Below are 27,588 nucleotides of genomic sequence, written 5' to 3' on the forward strand. Positions count from 1 at the left end.
CCCTGACCTATCACCTTCATCCCCTCCCCCACTCACCCATGGTACTCTATGCTACTTTCTCCCCACTCCCACCCTCCTCTGGCTTATCTCTCCACACTTCAGGCTCACTGCCTTTATTCCTGATGAAGGGCTTTTGCCCGAAACGTCGATTTCGAAGCTCCTTGGATGCTGCCTGTACTGCTGTGCTCTTCCAGCACCACTAATCCAGAATCTGGTTTCCAGCATCTGCAGTCATTGTTTTTACCCATCTAACCTACACTACTCCATTATTATCCATATGTATGTCCAATGCCCATTTAAATGCGCTTAACATCAGCGAGTCTACTACTGTTGCAGCCAGACCATTCCACACCCCTACTACTCTGAGTGAAGAAACTAGCCCTAATATCTGTCCTAAATTTATCACCCCTCAATTTAAAGCTACGTTGCCTCGTGTTAGCCTTCACCATCCGAGGAAAAAGACTCTCACTGTCCACCCTAACTAACTTTCGGATTATCTTATACATCTCGATTAAGTCACCTCTCAACCTTCTTCTCTCTAACATAAACAGCCTCAATTCCCTGTCCTCGTAAGACCTTCCTTCCATATCAGACAACATCTTAGTAAATCTCCTCTGAACCTTTTCCAAAGCTTACACATCCTCCCTATAATGCGGTGACCAAAACTGTACGCAATACTTCAGGTGCGGCTTTACTAGTGTCTTGTACAGCTGAAGCATGACCAATATGTTGCATTGGAAAGAAAAATCTTCAAATCAGTAAATTAATTTGGTTCAAAATAACTCATTAGAAAAGTTGGCCAAACAGTTTGAAGAATCAGAAGCAGAAATATTCAATTCAGTGTTGGATTTGGTGAAAATAGAAACATTTACAGAAGGTGCAAATTAACAAAAATGGATAAACAGAGAAATATTCAAATTAAACTCAAATTTCAGCATGTGCCATTAGATTAACAATGGTTAAAAAACAAATGAAGGACATAATAACAAACGAGGAACTGTGGTGATTCAATAATTTAAGATTAGATGGGCCAGAAGAGGTGACAAAAGATAGAAAATTATGTACAAGACAACACTTTTACCAGTATATAAATACTAAAGGAATGATTAACAATATCTGGGATACCAGGAGATGTATCTCATCTTTTAACTCGGTATTCCACAACTTTCTGGATTCACTGCCAAGTTCAACAACTATGGATTAGAATCTCTGCTTCAAACTTACTGGTTCAATTTTCTTGACTTTGCATTCAAAGACTTAGACACATCCTTGGTTTCTTTACTATACCCATTACCACTGGCTTTTGTACAATGAAACCTCTAGTCATTTAAACTCTTCATCCCTCTATCCCATCACATTACTTCTTTCTCTCCCGACATCCAATTGTTCAAAACCAATTTCGTTGCTTTCTTTCCTCAGTTCTAATGATGGGTCATTAACCTGAAATATTAAGTCTGTCTCTCTCGCTCCAGATACTGCCTGACTTGCTGAGTATTTTTAAGATCTACTTTTATACAATGGGAAGATTGAACAGTGTAAGATAAGAAATAGTAGAGATTTAAATAAACAGACTGAATTTAAATAAAAACATTTTAACATGCAACAATTTTTTTAAGAAAATGCCCAAATAGTGAGACAAAAAGAATGTATTCCATTGGTTGGTTTTTCTTGAGGCTTGGTCCCAATAAAACATTTAAATGTGAGGTTTGAATGAAACAAAGCAACATGGATCCATTGTTTGATGAGAGTTGATTGGACAGTAATTTATATTTATTGTTAGTGATACTTTGACATTATATCCACAAACATTTGGCCAAAGAAAGCTTTTAGGAGCAATATAGACATAGCTCCAATGTAATTGGCTTAATGACCCAATGCCAGGGAATTAGAGAAAACTATTCTCATTCTCGATGCTTCTTAATACATTTAAGAATACAGTTTTTGCTTAACTACCCATCTAGTCTACATTTCATCACTTCTTGAATGCTTTGTTTGTCAGGAATTATTTAGTCATACTGTTACTAATGTCACTGCTTAAAAGGATCTACATTTGTTTACACTGATTTACCCACAATCACAAATAAAATGTACTGCATAACACTCATCTGTCTGATGTGTAAACCTCATTCCATCATGCTACAGCCATGAACAAATGAAGTATTTAGCTTTCGAAAATTACTGCCAAAAATGAAGACAAGTTCCTGGTTACGCAACTAGTAGAAAAAAATGATTCTGAAGCAACAAACACATTCTATATATTAATCAATAGCGAGAAAATAAAGTGATTGCAACTGCTTTTCACTGATTTCATCATTATAGATGATTATGAAATGGATTACTAGCATTGATTTTGTATTAGTTTTGTCAAATGTACATGTTGGATCCATCATTCAACTTTTAGCAAAAACAAGAAGCAACCTCAGGACACTTTAGAAAATGTCAACTGTACTAACAAATACTTTCCAGAATTGTTTAAGGATCAAACAACGCCAGGTTATAGTCCAACAGGTTTATTGTATTGCAAGCTTTCAGAGCTCCGCTCCTTCCTCAGGTGTGGTATGATTGAGAGGTAAAGACAAAGTATTTATAAGCAAAATAATTAATTACTTTAAAACTAGCTGCCCTTGTTGAATCTTTTAATGAGTTGGGAGGTAGACTGCTGGTTTAATCTACCTCCCAACTGATAAAGGATTCAACAAGGGCAGCTAGCTTTACAATTGTTAATTTTTGCTTATAAATACCGTGTCTTATACCTCCCTTTCATTCTGAGGAATGAGTAGCACTCTCAAAGCTTAGAGTTTCAAATAAACCTGTTGGACTATAACCCGATATTGTTTGATTTTTGACCTTGTCCGCCACAGTCCAACTCTAGCATCTCCACATCATAATTTAAAGATCTATTTATTTCTCCTAGAATATTTAAAACATTATTCTTCATGACAGACATTTCCCATCTCAGTCACAATAACAACCTAATTCTCACGTTAGGTTGCATCCACCATCAAATCACTGTCATCTATAGCTGGTATCTCTTTATCATATTTCAGCAAGTTTAAGAAGTTGGTTTTGAAGGATAGATCTTAAGACCATTAGAAATAGGAATAAGAGTAGGCTGTTGGGCCCCTCAAGCCTGCTCCACCACTTCAATAGAATTATGGCTGATCCAACACTCCTCACATCCACCTCCCTGCCTTTTCCTGTTATCCTCAATTCCCCGACTGATCATGAATCTACCTCAGCCTTAAATACACACAAGGACTGCCCCCACAGTTCTCTGTGGCAAAGAGTTCCAAGGACACAACCTCATCTCTGTCTTAAATTGGCAACTCTTTATTCTGACACCATGCCCGCTGGTCCTAGACTCTTCCATGAGGGGAAACATCCTCTCAGCATTTACCATGTCAAATCCCTTAAGAATTCTATAGGGCTTAATGAGATAGAGTTATAGATAGAGTCATAGAGATATACAGCATGGAAACAGACCCTTCGGTCCAACCCGTCCACACCGACCAGATATCCCAACCCAATCTAGTCCCACCTGCCAGCACCCTGCCCATATTCCTCCAAACCCTTCCTATTCATATACCCATCCAAATGCCTCTTAAATGTTGCAGTTGTACCAGCCTCCATCAGTTCCTCTGGTAGCTCATTCCATTCACGTACCACCCTTTCATCTCACTCTCTAACTGCAGTGAGTAGAGTTCAAACCTGTTTAGCCTTTGCTCGTAAGACAATCCCTCCATACCAGAGATCTTCCAAATGAGCCTTCTCTGACCTGCCTCTCTTGAAATATGATTTCATTCAATATAAGGGACCAAAGCTACTCTCAGTACCGATAACAAAGCAGTTAATTTTATCAAATGTTATCCATCTAGGAAGATAGAACGGAGTCTGTATACCTCAGCATCCGTTTAGGCCTTGAAGGTTTTTGCCTTTACTACATCAAATTAACAAACACTAAATAGAAGGTGTAGGTCATTCGGCCCTTTGAGCCTATGCTGCCATTGAACATGATCATAGTTCATCATCCAATTGAGTATCCTATTCCTGCTTTCTCCCCATACTCTTTGATCCCGATAACCCCAAGAACAATATCTAACTCCTCCTTGAAAATGTTTAACATTTTAGCTTCAACTGCTTTTAGTGGCAGAGAATGCCACAGGCTCACCATTCTCTGGGTGAAGACATTTCTTCTCATCTCAGTCCTAAATGGCCTACCCTGTATTCATGGACTGTGATTCTAGATTCCTGGTCAGCAGGAACATCTCTCCACATGTCAGCCCTGTCATTTCAGGAATCAGGAGAAAGCGTGGACTGCAGATGTTGGAGATTAGAGTCAAGAGTGTGGTGCTGTTAAAGCACAGCAGGTCTGGCAGCATCCAAGAAGGAGAATCGATGTTTCGGGCATATGCCAGAAACTGTTCTCCTGCTCTTCGGATGCTGCCTGACTTGCTGTGTTTTTCCAGCGCCACACTCTCGATTCCAGGAATCAGTATGGTAAAACTGCCTTTCACTCCTTCCATAGCCAAAACATCCTTAGTCAGATAAGGAGGCTGAAACTGCATACAACACTCCAGGCTTTGTACAGTTGCAGCAAGACATCCCTGCTCCTGTACTCAACTCCTCTCTCAATGAAGGACAGCATTCTTTTCTGCCTTCTTCAACCTCTGCTGCATCTACACGCATACTTTCAGTGACTGGAGTACAAGGAAACCCAAGTCTTGATGCACCTCTCCCTTTCCCAATATATATGCCATTCAGACAATAATCTGTCTTCTGCTTTTACTACCAAAGTGGATAACCTCACAATTATCCACATTATATTTCATCTACCATGCATTTGCCCATTATTCAGCTTGTCCAAATCAAACTGAAGCATCTCTATCTTTTTCATTTCACCCAGCTTTGTCTCACCTGAAAAGTTGAAGATATTAAAATTTAGCTGTCTCATCTAAATCATTAATATATATTGTGAACAGCTGGGGTCCAAGCACTGATCCCTGCAATATCCACTGGTCACTGGCTGCCACTGGAAACTGACTTGTTTATTTCTACTGTTGCCGATCTAACAGTTCTCAATCCATGTCTTTACATCACCATGCAACCCCCCAACCCCGCACTCCTCCTCCTCCTCCCCCTCCCCCCCATGCACTTTAGTTTTGCACACTAATCTCTGTGGGTTCTTATAAAAAGCCTTATATTGGACATTTGAAAACATATTTCCAAAGATCAGAAAGAGGCAAGTTCAATACTGATCCACCCTCCCTGTATTTGTATCTACTTCCATTACTATTTCTGCTTATCCACGCAATGTCTGATGGGGAGCATTTTGGGATAAAATCTAAAATTGAGTGCACCCAACACTTTAAATGATCATATGTTGCAGTTTACTGAAACAATCTTTAGAGGTTCTCTCTTTATACAACTCTTAATACACTTCAAAATTACTTAGTTTTCTGTAAAATGCTTTGGAGCATGCCAAGATCATGAAAAGTGTTACTTAAAGAAAATTTCCTTCTATTAAAAAACATTAACCAATGCAGAAAATTCTGTAGCAGCAGTTCAAGACTGCATGAAGAACATGTAAAATTTACTAATAGCTGACTATATGAGTTTGTCAACTTGGATACCCATCAGTGTCCCACTAGAAGGCGACTGTGGATGGAAAAAGGTAATATAATCCATTTTGACAAAAACAAATGACTTGCAGATGCGAGAAACCTGAAACAGAAAACAAAATTGCTGAAAAACCTCAGCAAGTCTGGCAGCATCTGTGGAGAGAAAGCCAAGTTAACATTGCAGATCCAATGACCCTTCTTCAGAATAGGGTCACTGGACCTGAAACATTAACTCTGATTTCGCTCCACAGATGCTGCTAGACCTACTGAGATTTTCCATTATTTTCTGTTTTTGTTTCAGAACCCATTTTGAGTTCTTCTGTACAGAAATAATTTTTCCTAATTGTAGCACCCAATTCGTTTTGAATGGACTCAACTTCTATTACCTCATTAATTAATTACTACTTTGGTGGCAATCTACAAGATCTCCTCTCAGTCACCACTTTCCACAGACAAAGTCTCGCCAGCCTTTCCTCATCCAACTCTGACCTCTTGTACTGCAGGTGAATTCTTTTGGCAACCGAAACTCGACATAGGACACATGATTAATTCCAACAAAGCACAATATACTTTGATCACAATTCCCTCAGACATGTACTGTGCTATTTAGTTTACATAACTCAACAAACCACTGGCTTTACTGAAATGTAAACAGGAAGTGCTGGGGAACACAGGAGGACTGGCAATATCCGTAAAGAAAAACAGAGGAACATTGCAAGTGCAATATCACTCATTTTTGGGCCTGAAGAAGTCCCAGCACAAACATCTTTTACTTTGACATTCACAAAAATAAACAAATAAACTATATGGAGAGTTTTAACAGATTAAAGCCACTGCAATGCAACCTTTCAATAAAAAAAAACACACACACACTGCACGCCCTTTGCTCTTTTGGTTGTACTGCACTACTACATGATTGTCTCGTTAAGATGCCTGACCCAGGCTTCATAACGTTTTTAATGACATCTGAACCAACACACGCTCTGTCCTTAGGACAGATATCTAACGAGTCCGTCCCCATGCAGAATGTTTCTGCAGTAAAACTGCTTACACCAGGATATATGTTTTTTTTGGAAAAGGCTGTCTGTGGAAATCCATAACATTAAAGCCCTTGCCTTGTTCGAGAGACTCAGCAAGATCCTTGAGAATTCAAGCTGATATTCTTCAATCACACATTTTTGCTTCAAAGCAATATGCTCAACCACAAATTAGTTTCTTCCTTTCTGCTTTAAAAAAGGGTTTAAATGTGACTGAACAATATTGCAACAATTCGGCAACAAATGTCTGTAGTAATGAACACAAAAGTGAAGACAGGAAGGGTCACTGGACCCAAAACATTAATTCTGATTTACCTCCACAGATGCTGCCAGAAACAATTTGTTTCTATATTTAAAAAAACACTACGCAGCACAATGCTGGGAACTGCTCTAATTTCCACAAACTCTCCCAAAATCTTTTTATATTGGTCAATTCCAATTATATTTCCTACACTGTTGAGTACTGCAACTTTAAATGATTAGATTAGATTACTTAGTGTGGAAACAGGCCCTTCGGCCCAACAAGTCCATACCGACCCTCCAAAGAGCAACCCCACCCAGACCCGTTCCTCTACATTTACCCCTTCACCTAACACTACGGGCAATTTAGCATGGCCGCACATCTTTGGACTGTGGGAGGAAACCGGAGCACCCGGAGTAAACCCACGCAGACACGGGGAGAGTGTGCAAATTCCACTCAGACAGTTGCCTAAGGCGGGAATTGAACCCGGGTCTCTGGCGCTGTGAGGCAGCAGTGCTAACCACTGAGCCACCGTGTCACCCAATGTCAAACGTTTTTTGAAAATTCTTTCATGGAATGGGTACAACACTAGCAAGGACCACCACTTCCTCAGGCAGCTCATTTTGTACATGCATCACCCTCTGTGATAAAGTTGCCCCTCAGGTCCCTTTTAAATCTAAGCCTATGCTCTCTAGTTTTGGACTCCCCCACCATAGGAAAGGCCTTGTCTATTTACCTTATCCATGTCCCTCGTGATTGTATAAACCTTTATAACGTCACCACAGCCTCTACCTATAGCTCAAAACCTCTAATTCTGGCAACATCCTTGTAATTCCTTTCTGAACCCTTTCAAGTTTCACAACATCCTTCCTATAGGAGGGAGACCAGAATTGCACACAATATTCCAACAGTGGCCTAACCAATGTCCTTTACAGACACAACATGATGTCCCAACTCCTGTACTCAACACTCTGACCAATAAAGAAAAGCATACCAAATGCCATCTTCATTATCCTATCTCCCGGAGACTCCACTTTCAAAGAACTATGAACCTACACTCCAAGATCTCTTTGTTCAGCAACACTCCCCAGGACCTTACCATTAAGTGTATAACACCTGCCCGGATTTGCAAAACGCAGCACTTCATATTTACCTAAATTAAACTTAATTTGCCACACCTTGGCCCACCTGAACAACATCCTGGTGTACTCAGAGGTAAACTTCTTCACTCTCCACTACATCTAATTTTGGTGTCATCTGCATACTTACTAACTATATGCAAGGTTTGTAGCTCAGGTTGAGGTTTAGGGTGTAGGTTTGATATCCAGACGTTTCATTACCTGGCTAGGTAACGTCATCAGTGGCGACCTCCAAGTGAAGCTGTTGTCTCCTGTTGTCTGGATATCAAACCTACAGCTCAGCGAGCAAACCTACACCCATTACTAACTATATCGCGTATGTTCACATCTAAGTCATTTATATAAATTACAGAAAACTGTCCTTGATAGGTTGGTAGTAAGCTGCCTTCTTAAACCTTTGATGTTTATGCAGAGTAAACACACATTTTAGAAAGGAAGTTGCAGATTTTTGACATGGTAACACAATGAATGATGACACCGAACAAATGGTGACACGTATTCAGCTTATAACTCTAATGGAGTGAAGGACCCAGTGGACTGGAGTGGACAAAGTTAAAAATCACAACGCCAGACTTTGGTCCAACAGGTTTATTTCGAAGCCCTAGCTTTCAGTGCACCACTCCTTCATCAGGTAGTTGTGAAACAGGACCGTAAGACACAGAATTTATAGCAAAAGATTGCAGTGTCTTGCAACTGAAATGATATATTGAACAAACCTAGATTGTTGCTACGTCTTTCATCTTTTAGAATGGGCTGCAGGTCTTGGTTCATTAATATGTAAATCCCAGACATCTTTTAAGTCACATTCTCAAGATAACTTAAAAGTTTTATAAAAAAAAGGTGACATTTGCAGAATTATATTTGTAGGTACATTCTATTTTGCTCAAAAAATGCACAACCTGCAGGCAGTCAATCCATGTAATATTTTGCAAATCTACTTTGGAAATAGAACCAGTTTACTCAAGACTCAAGATACAGACAGAATCTAACCTCACATCTTTAAAGCATTGCCTGAGCTGAGAAGTCACTTTTTTTTAAAAAAACCTGAAGTTACCTTGCGAATGTGACTTAAAAGAAGTTCTGGGATATACATACACACACACATATATATATATATATATATATTAATGAACCGAAACCTGCAATCCATTCTAAAAGATGAAAGACTTAACAGCAATCTAAGTTTGTTCACTGTATCATTTCAGTTGCATGACTCTGTAATCTTTTGCTGAAAATTCTGTCTTATGGTCCTGCTCCATAGCTACCTGATGAAGGAGCAGTGCTCCGAAAGCTCGTACTTCCAAATAAACCTGATGGACTACAAAGTGGTGCTATGCGATTTTTAATTCTCATAAAAACAGATACCCATACACAAATACGTGGTTACATATAAAAAAATTCTTACCAGCGTGTGTTGCTTGGTTCATGATCTTAATTAGTCTTTCTGCCAGTACGTGACTGTATGAGATCTTCTCCTCAGCTTGTTCTGAAGGAACTTGGATTTTTTCCAACAAAACTGGGTCTATACCTAATAAGATTAAGTTACAAAAAGTATTTTCAACAATCACAAAGCTTGCTTGCCCTTATGTAATATGGTAGACAGCACATTTCTGTGTGTGTGTGTCCTGCTTGTCCATCACTTTTCGGACTTGGGAGACAGCTCAACATCCAAAATACAAATAATACATAGCTCAACGAGTAGAGTCACCGATTGTAAAGTAACTACTTCATGTAATCTCTTTGGTCTATAAGTATAAAACCATGACCACACTTTCAATCTCATTCTGCATGCCCAATGTGAGAGCTATCCTCTCTGTGTTGAGATTTCAACAGTTTGGAAACTGTCACAGAATTATTTTCCTGCCATATTGATTAAAAGTATTCCTGGATATCAATAGACACCCCTTTGCATTTTCTGAAATGTAACAGTCAATCTGAAGGAAATGACTTGGAAGCAGTCATGAAGAAACAACTACTTGGATAAAGCAATAAACACAGTGAACCCTTCCTATTTCAAATGCCCCAGCATTATAACCAAGGATCAGAATACACATGTACACTGAATTTAAGCATTTAGGGAATATCATGTTTTCTTAATAGCTGTTGTAGATATGAATTCAGTATGAATTTTAAAACAAGACTAACCTTTGTTGTGAGACATTGCAAAAAGAAGGCATAACACAAAAAGTGCATAATAATCATCTTCCGAGCACTCCAGTGCATTGTACACCATATCTAGGAATGGTCTGCAGAGTTGAAAATGAAGAAAACAAGCAGACATAAGGTATTAAATTAATTGATTATGCAAAATTTTGTAGAGGTGAATCCCAACTCCCATTCCTCAAACAGCTTTTGGTATAAAGTGTATTAGAGTTTCAATGATCAGGACTGGAAATATACCCAACATTGGGCACAGACATATTATATAATCTGTTGAGCAATTAATTGATTTCAGCATATTGTCATGTAAAAATATAATGTCAGACTTTTCAGTTTCAGCTTGTTTCACATAAGGTTTTATTCATAAATTATGAAAATATGGGGTGATTATTCTGGATTGCCAAAATTGTTACTTGCATACGCATAGAGATGGACTGTGACATTACTGGTCACAACAGGCTGCAGGAAGCGGTTATACGTGTGATAATGTCACCATATTTCACGCACAATGACATCAGCACCTGTGCACATACAGATGGCACCCACCATGCCAATACAGGAAGGAGATTGAGAAAGAGCATGGGTTAAACAGGAGTACCCCTCGCCTGCCATCATCCACCATAGTGGATGGCAGTGCACAGGCAGAGTTCCCAACATCATTCGGAACATGCGCAGTGTGCAAGCAATGATGTTGCACAGTCCCATATTTGTTGGATCCACAATCAGTGAGATTTTGACCTGGCGGAAGCAGCAACTAGAAAAGCAGCTCCAGAAACAATATGAAATACAGACAAAGTCTGTAGCAGCTGCCATTTTGTTGCTTTATAAAACCTATGTTTCTGCACATACATGGCCAATGCACAACCTAGTGGCTGTGTTCACAACAAATGCACCATTAAAAAAACCAAAACACACATCAATTTTAATCTATCCACGGGAAAGATCATGTTACACCAACAAGGGCCATGAATTAAGACCACTGGGAACCAATGTTCCCTGGATGCTGCCTGACCTGCTGCGCTTTTCCAGCTCTGATCTCCAGCATCTGCAGACCTCACTTTCTCCTCAAAGATTTTAACCAATGTTACTGATCAACTGAATTTCTTTTAGTGTCTGATCAACATGTGTAGAGAGAACAATCATGCAAACTGATTATGCAACGTTCCATTCTTGTTTTAGGCTCCAAATATTTAGAATTTGTTGCTATTCCATTTCTACTGTTTGGGAGAACAATGTACCCAGCAGTGTTAAAAAGCATTTATTTGTCATCATAACAAATAATTGTGCTCAACAAATATTTGCCTGGGCTCTACATCTCTTTCATGTTATTCTTTAATATCTACTGCATACATTATACATCTAAAAGAGAACACTTCATTATCATAGTTCATAATTTGCTTCGGCTCATCATAATTTCTCTCCTTTCTCCTTTAGTGGACCTACCCTTTCCAGCTACCTTGGGATTTCCTTAATCCTCTTTGGCAAAGATATTTCATAACCTTTTTATCCCTTGAAACTCGTTGTTTAAATTCTTTCCTTTCTTTATATTCTTTGAAGGATTCTTCGGTCTTCAATTTCCTAAACCTTATGTATGCCCCCTTTTCCTTTTTGATTAAATTCACCATCTAAGGTTTTCGAATCTTCCTTATCCCTCATTTTTCACAGGAACATGCTGGTCCTGAACTCTTTAACTGGCATTTAAAAGATTCTGACATGACAGATGTGGACTTATCCTCAAACAGCTGGCCCCAATCTTCACTCTCTCGTTCTTGCCTAACACTATTGTAATTAGCCTTCCCCCAGTTTAGTACTACTCTTAACTTTATCCACAAGTAATTTAAACCTTACAGTATTATGGCCACTGCTCCTGAAATGCTGCCCACCGAAACTTCAGTCACCTGGCCAGGCTCATTCACCAATACCAGGTCTAGTATAGCCCCTTCCCTGGTTACATCATTATTTACATATTGCTTCAAGAAACCCTCCTGGACACATCTACAAATTACTTCCCATCCAAGCACCTGGCACTAAGGGAGCTCCAGTCAATACAGGGCAAGTTAAAATCACAACAACCCATCGTCCACATATCTGTTGGGAGTCCTGTAGCAAACCCCCAAAGTGAGTGCACCCTTCCTATTCCTAAGCTCTCCCCATATAGCCTCATTGGATGAGCCTTCCAAAGTGTCCTCCCTCAGTACAGCTATGTTATTCTCCCTAATCAGTAATGCAACTCCCCCACCTCATTTACATCCCTCTCCAACTTGACTGAACCATCTAAATTTCAGAACTTTTAGCTGCCAGTCTTGTCCCTCTCTCAACCAAGTCTCAGTGATCGGTACATCAAAGCTATATGCACAAACCCAAGCTCTAACTTAATCTGCCTTTTTGTTGTACTTTTCACATGAAAACAAATGCCGCTAATCCAGCCAGGGTCAGCAATCTCTCCCTGTCTGTTCTTCCTCTCTTACTCTCTAACACCTCCTTGGTCATTTCATTTGCTGACTTACTGCTCTGATTCCCCCTTCAACCCCCCCACCACCCCCGCTATGCTTATTTAAACTCTCAGTGACACTGAGAAATCTTCCTTCTCTTTAATCTTCAAAAGCCTAACTCATTGGCTAAGCTTTTAGTCTAAAGTGACACTGTCAAGTACAGTTTGACAAATGCATGCAGTGATACTTTTCTGTGTTCAAGTGCTTATACAATTATGTGCTGATGTTGTTGCAGCCTAGGTTAACAGTGAACATTGCTTCACAAAATGAACTGAAATAAAAATTTCAAAATGAAGTTGCATATTGAGAAATCTTGAATGGTATACCATAGTCTTATTAGAGACACCACTGGAGGCCAAGAGTGGGCACCTCCAAAGGAAGTGCAACATAAGTGTATTTATTCCAATGTTTTTGACAGTTCCCTATAGTCATGGCTTGTTTTAATGACACCTTCTCCCCTTTGATTGCAAGTGAACTTCACTTCATAAATATAAAACTAAGCTTACCTTCTTTTTGGATTATCAACCCTCGAGGCAGCCGCTGTTTTCTCTTCATCTGTTGTATTTTGTTCAGTCAAGCCTACTTGCTGGGGGCCTGAAATCTTGCATCGTTCCATTATAACCATCTCAATTTCTTAGAATAGTAGGAAAAGAATAAAACTTTTAAAACAATTATGCCACTGAAACTAATTACTTTGTGCCAGAAATATCCAAACCAGTCTTGACTTATTTGGCACCAACATCTTTTCCCCAAGTGTCAGTATCAAAAACAAAAAAGATTCTCAATTCATAAAGTAATCTATACTAAATAGATTATTTGAAAATCAATAGCAATACACTGAAAATAAACTGGAGATTAGCTAATTGTGAAAGGTCAGCTTAGTGCTGCTTAAACAGTGCTGATAATGAAATGTTTATGAGCAAACAGACTTTCACTGGTTTTAAGTATTTGATAACTGAGCAATTTAAAGAAAAAAACACTCTGCTACATGCAGTCTCCAGGGAGCTTTTCAAATACATTGTTTAATGAATACTTAGTATGTGAAAAATGCATAACAAGAAACATGTTCCATAGATAATACATGAGTAATCAGTGAACTAAGGAGAATTCTAGACTGATATGAATAAATTATTTGAAGAGGTTCTGTTTTAAGAATTGTCCAGTAGACTAAACACAAGTCTATTTTGCATCACAATGAAATAACTCTAACATGGCAACATAATTTGCTTTTTAAAATCAAAAGTTCCAATCCTTGAAAGGATCAGATTTTCTGACAGAGAACTGTTACCACATGATGGAAGAACCTTGACCTCACTTAGGCTGAATATCAATTATCTGGTGACTCCTCCCAACTTCCTTTAGACCACAACTTTGCTTTTGAACAATCAAGCTGTCGAACACTTGACTGTTGTATCAACCTAAGCTTGCCCATGCGAGTTGAATGTATTCCTATGGGTTTGCTTTAGATTATTGCAGTTTGCAAATGCATATCACTTACCTTCAATAAATGCATCCCCCCCCCCCCCCCCCCGAGCGGAAAGTCTTTTTTTCAGTTTTTTAACCTTCATAAACTGATACACATGTTGGCTTCTTGATGCATTCAGCAAACTCTAAAGATTTTTTTGATTTGATGATAAAAGTCAACACAAGATATTAGCTCGGCTGCAGCTTTATTACTGCATCCAAAAGACCTTGACATAACCAGTTTCTTCCCTTCCACTAAAAACAAGCAACTAAGCTAAAAACTTGAAGTGGCATTCTTGGCAGTGAGGTGACCACCCACAAGGTGTGACAATACAATGGCTTTAAAAGGTGTATTTTGTCCTTTTGTTTTTTTAAAGTGGTTGAGACAGGAGGTGCCAAGTGGTCTGTTCCAAGCCAATAAGTAGCAGGAGGCTTTTGGGATTTTTTTCAAAAACATTAGAACAATAGATGCAGCTTGAATGGGTGGGGTCAAACTCCCACAGAATGAGGACTTTTAGTTTTAGTTTTTCAGTAGCAGTTGTTGGGGTTTTGGAAGCTGCAATAAATCTTTCCCCGCTACACACGCACACACCGTTTTCTCTATAAATTTTCCTCCTGGACTGGAGAATTGCATGTGAGACAATCTATTTTACTGAATTTGTCTTTGCCAAGGATGTGTTTATGGGATATTACTATATTGGAACAGTTACTGTCTAGGAGTTAAATAATCGACTATTCTGTTAAGTTTTTCAATAGAGTCAAGTTATTCCAATTTCTTCTTTTGTTGTATTTTAACTATCGTGCATGAATAAAGTGTGTTTTGCTTCAACACTGATAGTTTGACCAATCGAATTGCACCTGGAACACAATGCATGAAACACAGTGCAGGGGGCAGTACTAAAATTTGGTAGCACAGAGGGAATAGTTCAAGTAATATGTAGCAGTGAGATGGAGATACTTCATACCTTTGTGCATCTTTTGCCTTAAAAACGATGGCAATAAAAATATGTAGGTAAAAGAATATGCATGCAGGCTCACCATTCTAGGAATAACAAAGCACCTAACTCCATTTTCCCAGAAAACTCAGTTGCAAACGTAATGCATAAAAATTGCCACATGAAAACAAAAATGACTTTTGATCTACAGTCACCATATATCAGTGGTTTGTTAATACATTGAGTGACACATGGACTAAAATCTACTATTATAGAACAAGATATTCTCTGGTTGACTGTCAGCAGTGCCAGAGAGGATTAATTCACTCTACTTGTACAATAAACACCACATTGTGTATGAAATTATAAGATAAATTTAGAGTCCTGAAGGCACTCTAAGATCTAACCATTTATTGCCATTACCTGCAAGACTGAAATACAGCCTTGTTCTGCCCACACATATTTATTTCAGATGTAGTCACATATTATGCACTAACTTCTCAACTTTTTTTTAAACTAAAGAACTTTTTAAAAAAAAATTGTAACAGATTCTCTCAGTTGCATGCCCCCTAGGGATTAAGAGAATTTAATTGAAACAAGGACAAGTGTTGCTTGAAGTTCACAAATTAGGTGCAACGACACCTGCTGTACTCCTAAAGTAGGGCATCATTGGCATCACATGATTAAAAAGGGGGCCTGTTTCCACACTGTAAGTAATCTAATCTAATCTAATCTAAAAAAGTTCACAAATTAGGTGCAACGACACCTGCTGTACTCCTAAAGTAGGGCATCATTGGCATCACATGATTAAAAAGGGACTTTTAAAAGATGAAAATATTTTGAATGGACAATTCTGGTTTGTTATGGTGAATTTCCTACCTAGGTGCTACTTCATTGCATTTAAAGAACAACAAAAGCAAAAATAAAATTAGAACCTGGATAGCTCTACATGTGATTCAGCAATAACCCATACAGAAGGCATGCATAACGTTTAGTTTCAATTGCAAATAGTTTAAATCTGTAGTTCCTTTACAAGATCATGGTTATAAGCAACCACATTCTCAGATTTCAGATTCAATGGAACTTTTGAACTTGAAGTTGAAAAAATGTAATTTTTAAAGACAGAATTCAAAGCAAAGAAATATAGAACAGAAAAAATAAACATTGAATATAAACTGAAAGGGATTTTAATGAACTTCAATTACCAGATTTTCAGATTTGCAAATTTGACCGTCTACAAAGCAATGTCTTAAATTAAATCTAAAATAAAAATCAAGTAACTGGTTATTTAACTGTAACAGATAAATGGGGAAGATGGTATCATATTATAGAAGTAGCTTTACTGGTTTCTGTAGCCATGTACCTTTTCGTGAAAGCTTCAGTAAACAGCCAACGCAGGATTCTAGCCATAATCACTCTCATGATCTGTTACAAATTTCAGTTCTATCTTTATGGAGTAGCACCTCTCCACAGATAAGAAGCAATCACAGAGCATCAAATATGTCTGCATTGCTTGTTTAAATTCTACGTACCAGTTATAGAGCAGGAGCAGATTTTATGCAGATTAGATTTTTAATGAAGCTTGGGCCTCAGAAAATACTCCCTTCAAAAACTCTGCCACTGATGAAATGTCCTTTGGTATGAAAGCTAATCTTAATGCAGCTATAGTTATTAAACCAATATATAGATGAAGAGTAAATCAACAGTACCTTCAGATTCACTTGCCAACTTGAATCACTGAATCAGTAAATTCGAAAAAAATTAAGGGCTTGAAGAACCGTTGACAACAATTGTTGGGAGGCAGAAGTAAATTTCAGTGAAGAGGCTGAAAATGAAAGTAATCCAACTTTTTCCTTCCCACAAACCCCATCGCAAATCTGGACTGAAATTCCCCCACAGTCCTTAAAATCCAGATATTATGGCAAGGTAAATTCAATTATTAGTTTTAGCAAACCACAACAGTGAACAAACTATTAGCACAAAAACAGAGACATAGTAAAACCTGGGTGCACCCAAATCAAATCAAAATAAAATGTTCTCTTGCTTTAAAGTATTGGTTTAGTTGGGTTTATAAAGGTTGTGACACAAAGTTGAGTAAATAATACTTGGTTTATCTTGTTGCATCTCTATGATCCAAAAACATCCAGCAAGACTTTTATAAGTTATATAGGAAAATTGATTTTCCCAGGTTGGGAAGTCTGTCATCAGGGATCATCAATTTAGCAAAATACATTTCTGGCCAGATTTACATTTGAAATAAGTACCAAGGTTACGGCTCATTTTAGCACATGTCCATTTTGAAGATACAAAAAAGTTTGTTTAATAAGCCACAATGGCAATTTTGATCAACAGTCTAAACCAGGTTGTACTCTATCAAAGTAATAATTAAATTGACATATTCACTACTTAAGTATTACTGTAGAATTATGGTTAGTGGTCAAGCAATTTGTTTGAATAGGATTATTAAAATGCAAAGAAATTGCAGGTTGCAATGTGTTAGATTGCAGTAGAATTGTACGACTGCATATGATTGCAATACATGCACATATCTGTAAAAGTTACATAATCCAATTATTCTGTACCTAATCATGCTTTGAGAAAGTATTTAAGTCTCTATACAGCACGTCTAAAAATGGTTTCACAGCTTTGTGGTCCTTCAACCGTTTTCCATCTTAACTGCACATTTTCGGTTCAGGAACAGAATCATCCATAGATCATTTTATAGGAAAAAAAAGCATTGCAGTTGCTGTAAATTGCTGGTACAACTCAGCAGACCTGGCAGCATCTATGGAGAGAAAGCAGAGTTAATGTTTCAGGTCCAGTGGCCCTTTTTCCAGAAGGTTCTAAAGAAGAATCACTGGACCCAAAATGTTAACTCTGCTTTTTCTCATAATTTTATGATGTCGGGCAATAGGCAAAGGATGCATTAAGAGACAATTCTTACAGTCATATTTCAGCATTTAATGTTACCCAGTAACTGCTGTAATTGGTGGTAATCACCTGAGGGGCATACTGGCCTTCAGATGAGGTTTTGCACTTTAACTTGCACTAAAAAAGGAGTGAGTTTCTAGATGATCTCTGAAAATACACTCCTACTAATAATCCCCAGAAAGCTTATGTTTCGAACTAACTCTTTAGAATAAGATATCCAATTGTAGTTAATAACGTGGATGCACAAAGACATTTGAAAGCAAGTGGAAACAAGATTTGGTCATAATGAGTGTCAGATCATGTCTTCCAAAGTTCCCTTCACTTTAACCTCTTCAAGGCTGCCAGAATGATGCACTATTGAATCATAAATAATGGTCTAACCATTCTTCACAAAACTGACACCACAGCTAAAAATATGCATCTAGCTGTCACTCCAGGTCACACTGGAGATAATATAACTGAACAAGCCCTCACCTTATCTTATTATTTTGAACTCCCCAAGAACTGTACCTTGTTTGAAGAAAATGGTACAAGCTTTATTTAGATTGGGGACAACATGACAGCATTAAAAACGTTATGTTTCTTTACTGTTTTGCCTTTCAAAATTGTTCCATTTGTAATACTAGCTAAGATATTTGCTTCAAAATTCCCATCAAGTCACAGGTTTGTGTGGTATCCATGTACATCAAGACAACCTCTGCATATAATGCCTCGTAATGGCAAAGGCTTTTGGCCCACATACAACGGCTTATAACAATTGCCTTCTCATTTTGGGTAAAATCAGATCTTGTTAGGACTAAACTCTCAGAACAAATGTAGAGAATTATAAGCTGGTTTCATAAGGGGAACACTGTTGTTCTGCAGAGAACTAACCAAATATATTGCCCCCCCTCAAAGAAATCCCATTTTATCAACAGGAGGAAAGGAAAAGCAAAATTATCTGCTGAGAAATCGCAAATCTGTTTGCCTCCTGACTTCACGTAGGAGACCAGGTTGAAATAACATATGGAAACAGGGAAGAGGATAGCTTAAGAAAGTATATGCAATTTCATGGAGAGGATCTTAAGAACATATTGATGACTTGGATGAGGGAAGTGAATGCCTTATCACCAAGTTTGCAGATAACACAGATTACAGGGGGATGTGGTAGACTCAGTCGGCAAAAACTTGACAGATGGAATATAATGTGGGAAAATGAAGTGATGCACGTTGAGATGAAAAACAGGAGCTGAATACCAATTAAATAGAGAAAGACAACAGCACAGACGAATTTGGGGGTGTTTATGCATGAAACAAAAAGCTAGGTTATTCGGTTCAACGGGTATAGGGACAGCAAATGGATTGTTGTTATTTCATATTAAAATAGGGAGGTTTTTTGCTGCATTAGGAAAACAACCACATAATTAAAGACCCCCTCCCACCCTGTTATACTCTCTTCCATCGGGCAGAAGATATAAAAGTTTGAATACACGCATGAAAAGATTCAAGAACAACTTCTTCTGTGCTATTATCAGATTTTTGATTGGACCTGATTAGATTAGATTCCCTACAGTATGGAAAGTCGTCCTTAGGTCCAACAAGTCCACGCCGACCCTCTGAAGAATAACCCACCCAGACTCATTCCCCGACCCTACACTTACCCCTGACTAATGCACCTGACACTATGGGCAATTTAGCATGGCCAATTCACCTGACCTGTACATCTTTGGATTGTGGGGGGAAACCGGAGCACCCGGAGGAAACCCACGCAGACACGGGGAGAATGTGTCCACACAGACAGTCGCCTGAGACGGGAATCGAACCCGCGTCCCTGGTACTATGAGGCAGCAGTGCTAACCACTGAGCCACCGTGTTGCCCCCTCAAATGTTAATGTTGATCTCTCACCGCACCTTCTCGGTAGCTGTAACATTGTATCCTGCATTGTTACCTTGATGCATTTGTATCGGACAATCTGCCTATAAAGCATGTAAGAAAAAATGTAAGAGAACATGGCTGATTTGATTATCCTCAACTCCATTTCCTTGCTTTCTTATGGAAAAAAGCAAGGAAATGGAGTTGAGGATAATCAAATCAGCCATGTTCTCTTTGAATGACAGCTCAAACTCAACAGGCCAAATGGCCTACTTCTTTTCCTACATTTGAGTTAGATTTATTGTTGTCACATGTACAGAGACACAGCAAAAAATGTTTTGCATGCAATACAGACAGATCATGCCAAACAAAGTGCATCAGGGTAACAGAACAGAGAGCAGAACACAGTGTTTCAGCTGCAGAGAAGGGGCAGAGAGAGAGAGATCAACATTAACATTAACATTTGAGAGATCCATTCAAAAGTCTGATAAGAGTGGAGAAGAAATTGTTCTTGAATCTGTTCATACACATCCAGACTTGTATATCTTCTGCCTGACAGAAGAGGGTGAGAGAGTATAACCAGGATGGGAGGGCTGTCTGATCATGTTGATTGCTTTCCCAAGGCAGTGGGAAGTATAGATAGAATCAATAAATGGAAGACTGATTTGCTTGATGGTCTGAACTGTGCTCACGACTCCCTGCAGTTGCTTGTTTTATGATCTAAGTTTGTTACTATTGCACAAACTATTTTAATGCAATGCATGCCTACAACTCTTTCCTGCACAAGTAAAATGACCTATGTATTTGCCTAAACCGACTTTGAAGTGGAGTAATGTAACTGTCTGTGTGAAGTTTGCACATTCTCCCCATGTCTGCGTGGGTTTCCTCCAGGTGCTCCTGTTCCTCCCACATTCCAAAAGATGTGCAAGTCAAGTGAATTGGCCATGCTAAACTGCCCATAGTGTTAGGTGCATTAGTCAGAGGGAAGTGTAGGGAAAAAAGTCTAGGTGGGTTACTCTTCGGAGGATCGGTGTGGACTTGTTTGGCTGAAGGGCCTGTTTCTACGCTGTTGGGGACCTAATCTAATCAAAAGCACTACTCCTCGGATCATTTGCATTCACTGTTTGTAAATTAAGCTTGATTTAGTGAAGAGAAAGGTGGGGAATTGAACTGGGTGCCCACATGAAAGGAAACCACTTGCACACATTTGGGTGTGCCAAATGAAGTGTTTCTACACTAATGTAGTCCATGAAAAATCATCACCCTACATATTTGAAATGTAATTGAAAACAAAGATCATCTATGGAGTACTAGAGAGAAATTAAAATCAATAAAAGACACAAAACTATTCTAGCAAATGTTAGTTAGATTCTGTTAACACATTCCTCTACAGGCATACATTTGCTTTGAATCGAACATAGCAGCAACTTGGGCAGGATTTTATTAGCATAGCATAAGTCTGTCCTTGCATTAGTACATATTAATGTCATTGCAAGCAACAGGAGAAGAAGTATTGTGTATAACTGAATAAACCAGAATCACTTTAAAGAACAGCAACAAACAAAAAATGTCAAATTGTTATAGACTAATGTCTGCATTTAATTGTTGACTTTTATCAATTTAAATATGATGCTGGTGCTAAATAATCAAAACTGTTACATTTGATGATTGTGTTTCATTTTTAAGAATCTGCTGGGCTGATTTCTGCTGAACTTTAAAGGTGGATTTATCCAAAGTATTTGAAAGAATTTACAACACTGAAGGAAGTATATCATAAGGGGCTCTTGCGGCAAAATGGCAGTGTCCCTACCTTTGAGTTAAGAGTCTCAGTTCAAGTCCCGCCTACTCCAGAGATGTGAAATACTGTCACTGAATAATTTGATAAAGCAATACCCAGGTCATATCTACATGACAGTGTTCACTTTCTGATGTCATCTTTTTCTGATGCCATCATAACTTGCAGACCTTGGTATTTATGTGACTATATTTCCTTAAAATCAGGAATGCTTTGGTGGTGTCTGCTATAGTAGTCATTGTATTCACCTTAGAGTTTCTCAGCATCTTTCCTTACTCATACAAATTTCAAGATTTTTTAAGCTTAAAACAGATGCATGCATAAACCACTTCATTTTCCGAAGACTTTCAAATGGTATTCGCACACTAGGCAATTACCACCAAGCTTCTGAATTTACACTGGACGGGAGATGATTGTAAAGCATGTTTAGGCTGAAAGAAGCTCCTTCAGCCACGTCTTAGGACTGAGATGAATATCCTCCAACAACCACAATCATCTTCGCATTGGGTATGAATTCATCTGATGCAGAGCTTACCTCCTCAGTCCCACTGACTTCAGTTTTGATGGGCCTCCTTGAATTTAGACTTTGCCAAACACTGCTTTGATATCAAGAGAGTCATCTTCAATTCAGCTCTAAAACACAATACCTCAAGCCATGTGTTTGAACCAAGTCAGAAATGAGGCCTGCAGCGGAGTGTTCCTGCAATTTTCCTCTTGGGTCAGGTCGATGCCAGTGCTGTAGCTGTACTAGAGCAGTGTGGCAGGGATCCAACAAGGTTTGGCAGTTAATTCTTAAATACTAAGCTGGGATGTAGGTAAGACACAGAGGTTTTGTAATGATAGGGACCTTAGGAAACTTTAGAACAAAATGGATCATCCATTTGAAGCTTCTAGTTGAAGGTCTTAAGAAATAATTCAGCTCATCTTTTGCACTGGCATATTGAGCCATTTCAAGGATGTTCATGGAGCATTTTCCACTGCCTAGTTAATTGCCACACCATCCAATGCTTACGTGATAGCTCTGGAGAGCTGTAACCTGATCTGCTGGTTATGGCATTGCTTTGTTCTGTCTATTATAGGTGTTTCAGGAGGTTAACACAACTGCAGACCAGGGTAGTAGCTTCACAAGGTTGGTATTCTATTTTTAAGTACGGATGGTGCTGCATTTGGCATGTTCTCCTACACCCCTCATCCCCTAGTTCAATGGTAATTATAGATTTAAGATACGTAAAGCCATAAGACTATCAGTTGTAGTGGAATCCAATTCTGCTAAGGCAGTGTAATATGGTGGCTATGTTAGCAGATGGCTAGTCTAGAGGTCTAGATTAATGCTATGAAAACATCAGTTCAAGTCCCACCTGGCAACTGAGAAATTTAAGTCCAAATAATAAATAAATCTGGAATAAAAAGCTAGTGACCCTAAAACTATGGATTGTTATATAAACCATCTGGTTTACTCATGTCCCTCAGGGAAGTAAATCTGCCATCAATTCCCTGATTTGGCTCATATGTGACTTGCCACATCTATAGTTGAACCAAACTGCTTAACAAGTTGCTGAATTGTACTCACGAAAGTGGCTCTCCTTCAAGGTTAATTACATGTAGGCAATAAATAGAGACCTATATGCCAGCATTGCATGGATGAATTCAAGAGTGCTACCTAGCCTTTTATCATCTGTGAATTACTCGCAAATTTGCCCCTATTTGAACTGCAGATGCTGAGAATCTGAAATAAAAATAGAAAAGGCTAGAAATGGTCAATGATCAGGCACCATCTGCAAATTTACATTTTAGGACTACAATGTCACAGGAAACTAATTCAGTTGTACTCTACACTAATACATGGCAGGCCAGATAGTATTTCCAGCATTTACCATTTTTATTGCAGATTTGATCAACATGTAATGATCCTCCTTCAATTTTATAAACTCTCAAAATAATTTGGCTCTGCAAGTTTGAAGACACTCAGCAAAGATATTGAATCACTGGACTGTAGGAAAGTGAGGGGAGCTATCAGTCTTTTAGTCAGTACTACACTCACCTTCAGTCTCCCCACTTGTCTTGATGCCCTTTGCACTAGACTCTGTACCTTTCAGCTTCTCAGTGTCATCTTCCTTTTCTTCTATTCCCTTCTCCTCTTCATCCTCTTCACCCACATTCTTATAGTTTGGTCTTTTTTGCAGTTTCTTTTTGCCCTTGTGTCGACTTATCTCAAGTGATCTCTCCAATGTTTCTACTGGTTTTGTGAAACATCGAACGCTTGCAGACAGCTATCAAAAATAAATCAACATCCTAAATCAGTTTGGAAAACAAAATTACAAATTCTTCAAATTCTTAAACGTCAGCTTAAACAGATATTGTCCACACCTATCGAGTTTTTTTCTTGGCCCAACGCACAGGAAGATTTTTTTTCCCATACAATTACAGCCAACAACTGGTGTTCTGGTTCAACATGGCATTTAGAAGTACTAATATATTTTATATAGAGAATGAAATGATAACTAACTGTGCAGCACAAATGGTTGGACTTGTGAATTAGAGCATGGAAAATTGTCATGTGAATGCATTCAATGCTCATCCATTGGAATCATCAAGACAAATTTTAAGGCTTTAATATTATTAGCACTTCTCTGGAACTGGGAACTATGACAAGGTACAAACTGCACATTTGAGGAATATTGAATAACTGACAAAAAAAAAATCGCTAGAGACACTCAGCAGCTATGACAGTATCTGTGGAAAGAAAGCAGAATTAATGTTTCGAGCCCTGTGACCCTTCTTCGAACCCTTCCCTCTGAAGAGGGTCACTGGATTCGAAAGCTTAATTCTGCTTTCACTCCACAGAGACTGCCAGACTTGATATTTTCCAGCAATTGCTGTTTTTGTTTTAGATCATCAGCACCCGCAACTCTGTTTCATTTTAATAAAAAAAAACAAGTCATGTTTATTCCCTAATTGTCAAATGCTTGAGTTATTAACAGGATGACATATCCTGCAAGGGTCACAAACCAATCCATGAATAGGTTCTTTTACATGATTAGCACTGCCAATGGCATATGTTATGGCTGCATCATTTCAAAGAAAAGTGCATGCACAGCAATCAGAACAGTACAAAATTGTACAAGACAAAGATTGAAAAAAAAGGGTACAATAACAGAGTATTTTGAATCAATCATCACAATTAGAATATAGCATCCTGTTTTTTCATTACTTATTTCAGGAACAATGTCATCACAGGACCAGATTTAGAGGAAAACTGAAATAACATCCTTGTTACTAGGAATCTCAGCCATTTTTCACTGAAACAAGGAAGTTAACAATTTACATCAGGAGCTTTGATTAAGTAAATCCAGAGGAACTATTTCCAATGGTCACTTGGTTTTTAGGTACATAAATTAAGATTAAGATCAACATTAAAAGAAAAAAGGGAGAGGGGGAGGCATGGTCAGACAGACAGACAATTGCTGAATTGCAGTGACAATACAAACACAACCAGTAGTCCCAATTCACCAGTTAGGTTTTTTTAAAAAGCCCAAAATAATAAAATTGCACAACTGTGATCATTTCATCATACAGATAATTACAATGCATTTCAAAAGTCTCATTAATTTATGGAGTAAAAATAAAATGGCTACTGTAATCTGTGCTCTATACCAAAGTCCATAGTTAAAATTATGTCACGTTGAATTCATTGAAATTTCAGGTTAATTTTATTTTCTCCTCCATGCAATCACAGAATTACTTTTTCTGAATTTGTGACAAGAAACAGTGGCAATTGAAAGGAGGATTCAAGGGTTTTCTAATAAAGTCCAGACAGAACTTCTCACTTTCAGCACTCATCTCTGAATGGCTATAGAAATTTAGATGAGCTTTAGTGAGCCCCCCATTTTCCTATTGTGATCTCATGTGCAACAATGGGTCTTTCGTAACTTTAATCCCCAGTAAATACAGGAGGTTATGACGCTTGTGAAGATGTACAATGTGGAGTTTTTCCATTTGCTCTAAGAATAATACACACGGTGACAGTTTGAAATCATTCTAATGTTGTGTCATAAAGGTATATAAAACATGAATTAGTTGAAATTCAAATTTCAGTGAATTAAATTAGATTTGCAGTTTCAGTTTTGAGAAGCCAACTTTTCTTTTTGAAAAATGTCAGGAGTAACTTGGAACAGTGAAGTAATGGGATTTAAATTGGAATTAATGGGTGAAATGTTCACAACATTATTTTTTGTGATACACAGAAAACTGAGGTCACTAGTAGGTTTGAGTTCAGATCAGAAGGATCAGGTCTCAGCTCAACAGAACTGTTCTGTCCTAACAAAAAGGACAGTTTATTACTTGTGTAGAAACCTTAAGACTGAGTGAGCTTTATTTGTAAAGTTTCCAAGCTTTGAGAGTTTGTGAAGTAGTTTCCGGGCCGTTAGAACTGAAAAGACTTTAGACCATTAAAACCGGAGTGTTAGTCAAGAAAGATAATAAAAAGGTAGTTTAAGATAGATGGCACTTCATTGTTGTTGCTGTAAAAGGATATTACAGGGAAAAGACAATCATTTTACTGATTATGTTAAAATTTTTCTAAATGATCAGAATGCATCTAACATTGTTGCTTTCTTTCTTTTGTATAATAAACTTTTTCTTTATCAAAAAGAACATTAAAGAATGAGAACATTTTGGTTGTTTTGCCTAAACAAAGCAGCAGATTGTTGAATATTTCCAATCTTTAAAGTAAAAGTAAGGTTTGTGTTCCGGTGTCTAGCCTTTTCTTTATAAATAACTTGTTACGTAGAAGGTAGAATCTGGCGTGCAAAATGAGAAAGAAAGAAAAAAACGTTACAACAAAATGTATGCAGAGCAGGGATTTTTCAAGTGTAAAGAGCAGGAATGGTAGAACACTTAATGAATAACTTGGACAAAATACAATGATCATGGCAGGTCAGGTGATGTGTTGCAGCTGAAGCATGTTGGAGCAGCTGGACACCACAGTGGTCCATGGTGAACACAACTGTAGCTCAAGCAACGTTGGGTCAGAGTTCAGTGGCTAGTGTCCAAGCTGCAGACATTCCATCACATGCCCCTGGAGACTCGGCAAATAGGAGGATTAATAAAGGTCGCAGTGTAAAAGCTCTCGAGGGAACAATTTAGCATTCAGTGTGATAGCAAGAATGTTAGGATAAAAATAACACTGCAAATCATAAAAGCAATGGGGGGGGGGGGGGGGAGAAGAGAGAGAAAAAGAGAAAGAGAGCGAGTGCTCACCCATGATTGTACTGAATGGCAGAGCAAGCTCAATGGACTGAATTGCCTACTCCTGTTGGTGTTCCAAATACACTTAGCCTTATATAGAAATCCTATGGATAATGAGACTAGATTAGATTCACTATAGTGTGCAAACAGGTCCTTTGGCCCAACAAGTCCACACTGACCATCTGAAGAGTAACACCCCCCCAACTAATGCACTCAACAACTGTGGACAATGTAGCATGGCCAATTCACCTGACCTACACATCTTTGGAATGTGGGAGGAAACCAGAGTACCTGGAGGAAACCCACATGGAGAATGTCTCTGTGGAGTTTGCACAGTTGCCCAGGCTGGAATCGAACCTGGGACCCTGGCACTGAGCCACCGTGCTGCCGGATACAAGCAGCTAAATTAAAACTTACTGATATTCTGCTCAAAGTTTGACAACAACTGCTGACCAGTATGAAGTTTGGAGTGTGGAGCAAGTCAGCATCATTGTTAAGCCAACTCAGGCAACAGACCTGCATTAGAATGGTGGAAGTGGCTGAAGATACAAACCAGCAACAAAGAACCACTTCAATCTTTTTCTCTACGCGTCAGAGTCAAAGTGTGACATCAGAGGAAAACAGCTAAGTGAGTTGTGGCTATTTCTTCCACATCTTATTGGATTTTTATTAAGATT

General features: G+C 38.4%; 1 protein-coding gene across 1 annotated transcript in view; it reads right to left on the reverse strand.

Moving 5' to 3' along the window:
• The window catches only part of clec16a (C-type lectin domain containing 16A), a 269,823-nt gene that overhangs the window by 155,018 nt on the left and 87,217 nt on the right, over window positions 1–27,588 (reverse strand). Inside the window, exons 12-15 of the mRNA XM_043711087.1 lie at window positions 23,706–23,934; window positions 13,194–13,320; window positions 10,181–10,281; window positions 9,441–9,563 (exon numbers count right to left, since the gene is read on the reverse strand). Coding sequence (XP_043567022.1) covers window positions 9,441–9,563; window positions 10,181–10,281; window positions 13,194–13,320; window positions 23,706–23,934 — 580 coding nt within the window. The remainder of the gene's footprint in view (window positions 1–9,440; window positions 9,564–10,180; window positions 10,282–13,193; window positions 13,321–23,705; window positions 23,935–27,588) is intronic.

The sequence above is a fragment of the Chiloscyllium plagiosum genome, chromosome 21, assembly GCF_004010195.1.
Source record: "Chiloscyllium plagiosum isolate BGI_BamShark_2017 chromosome 21, ASM401019v2, whole genome shotgun sequence".
NCBI classification, from domain to species: domain Eukaryota; kingdom Metazoa; phylum Chordata; class Chondrichthyes; order Orectolobiformes; family Hemiscylliidae; genus Chiloscyllium; species Chiloscyllium plagiosum.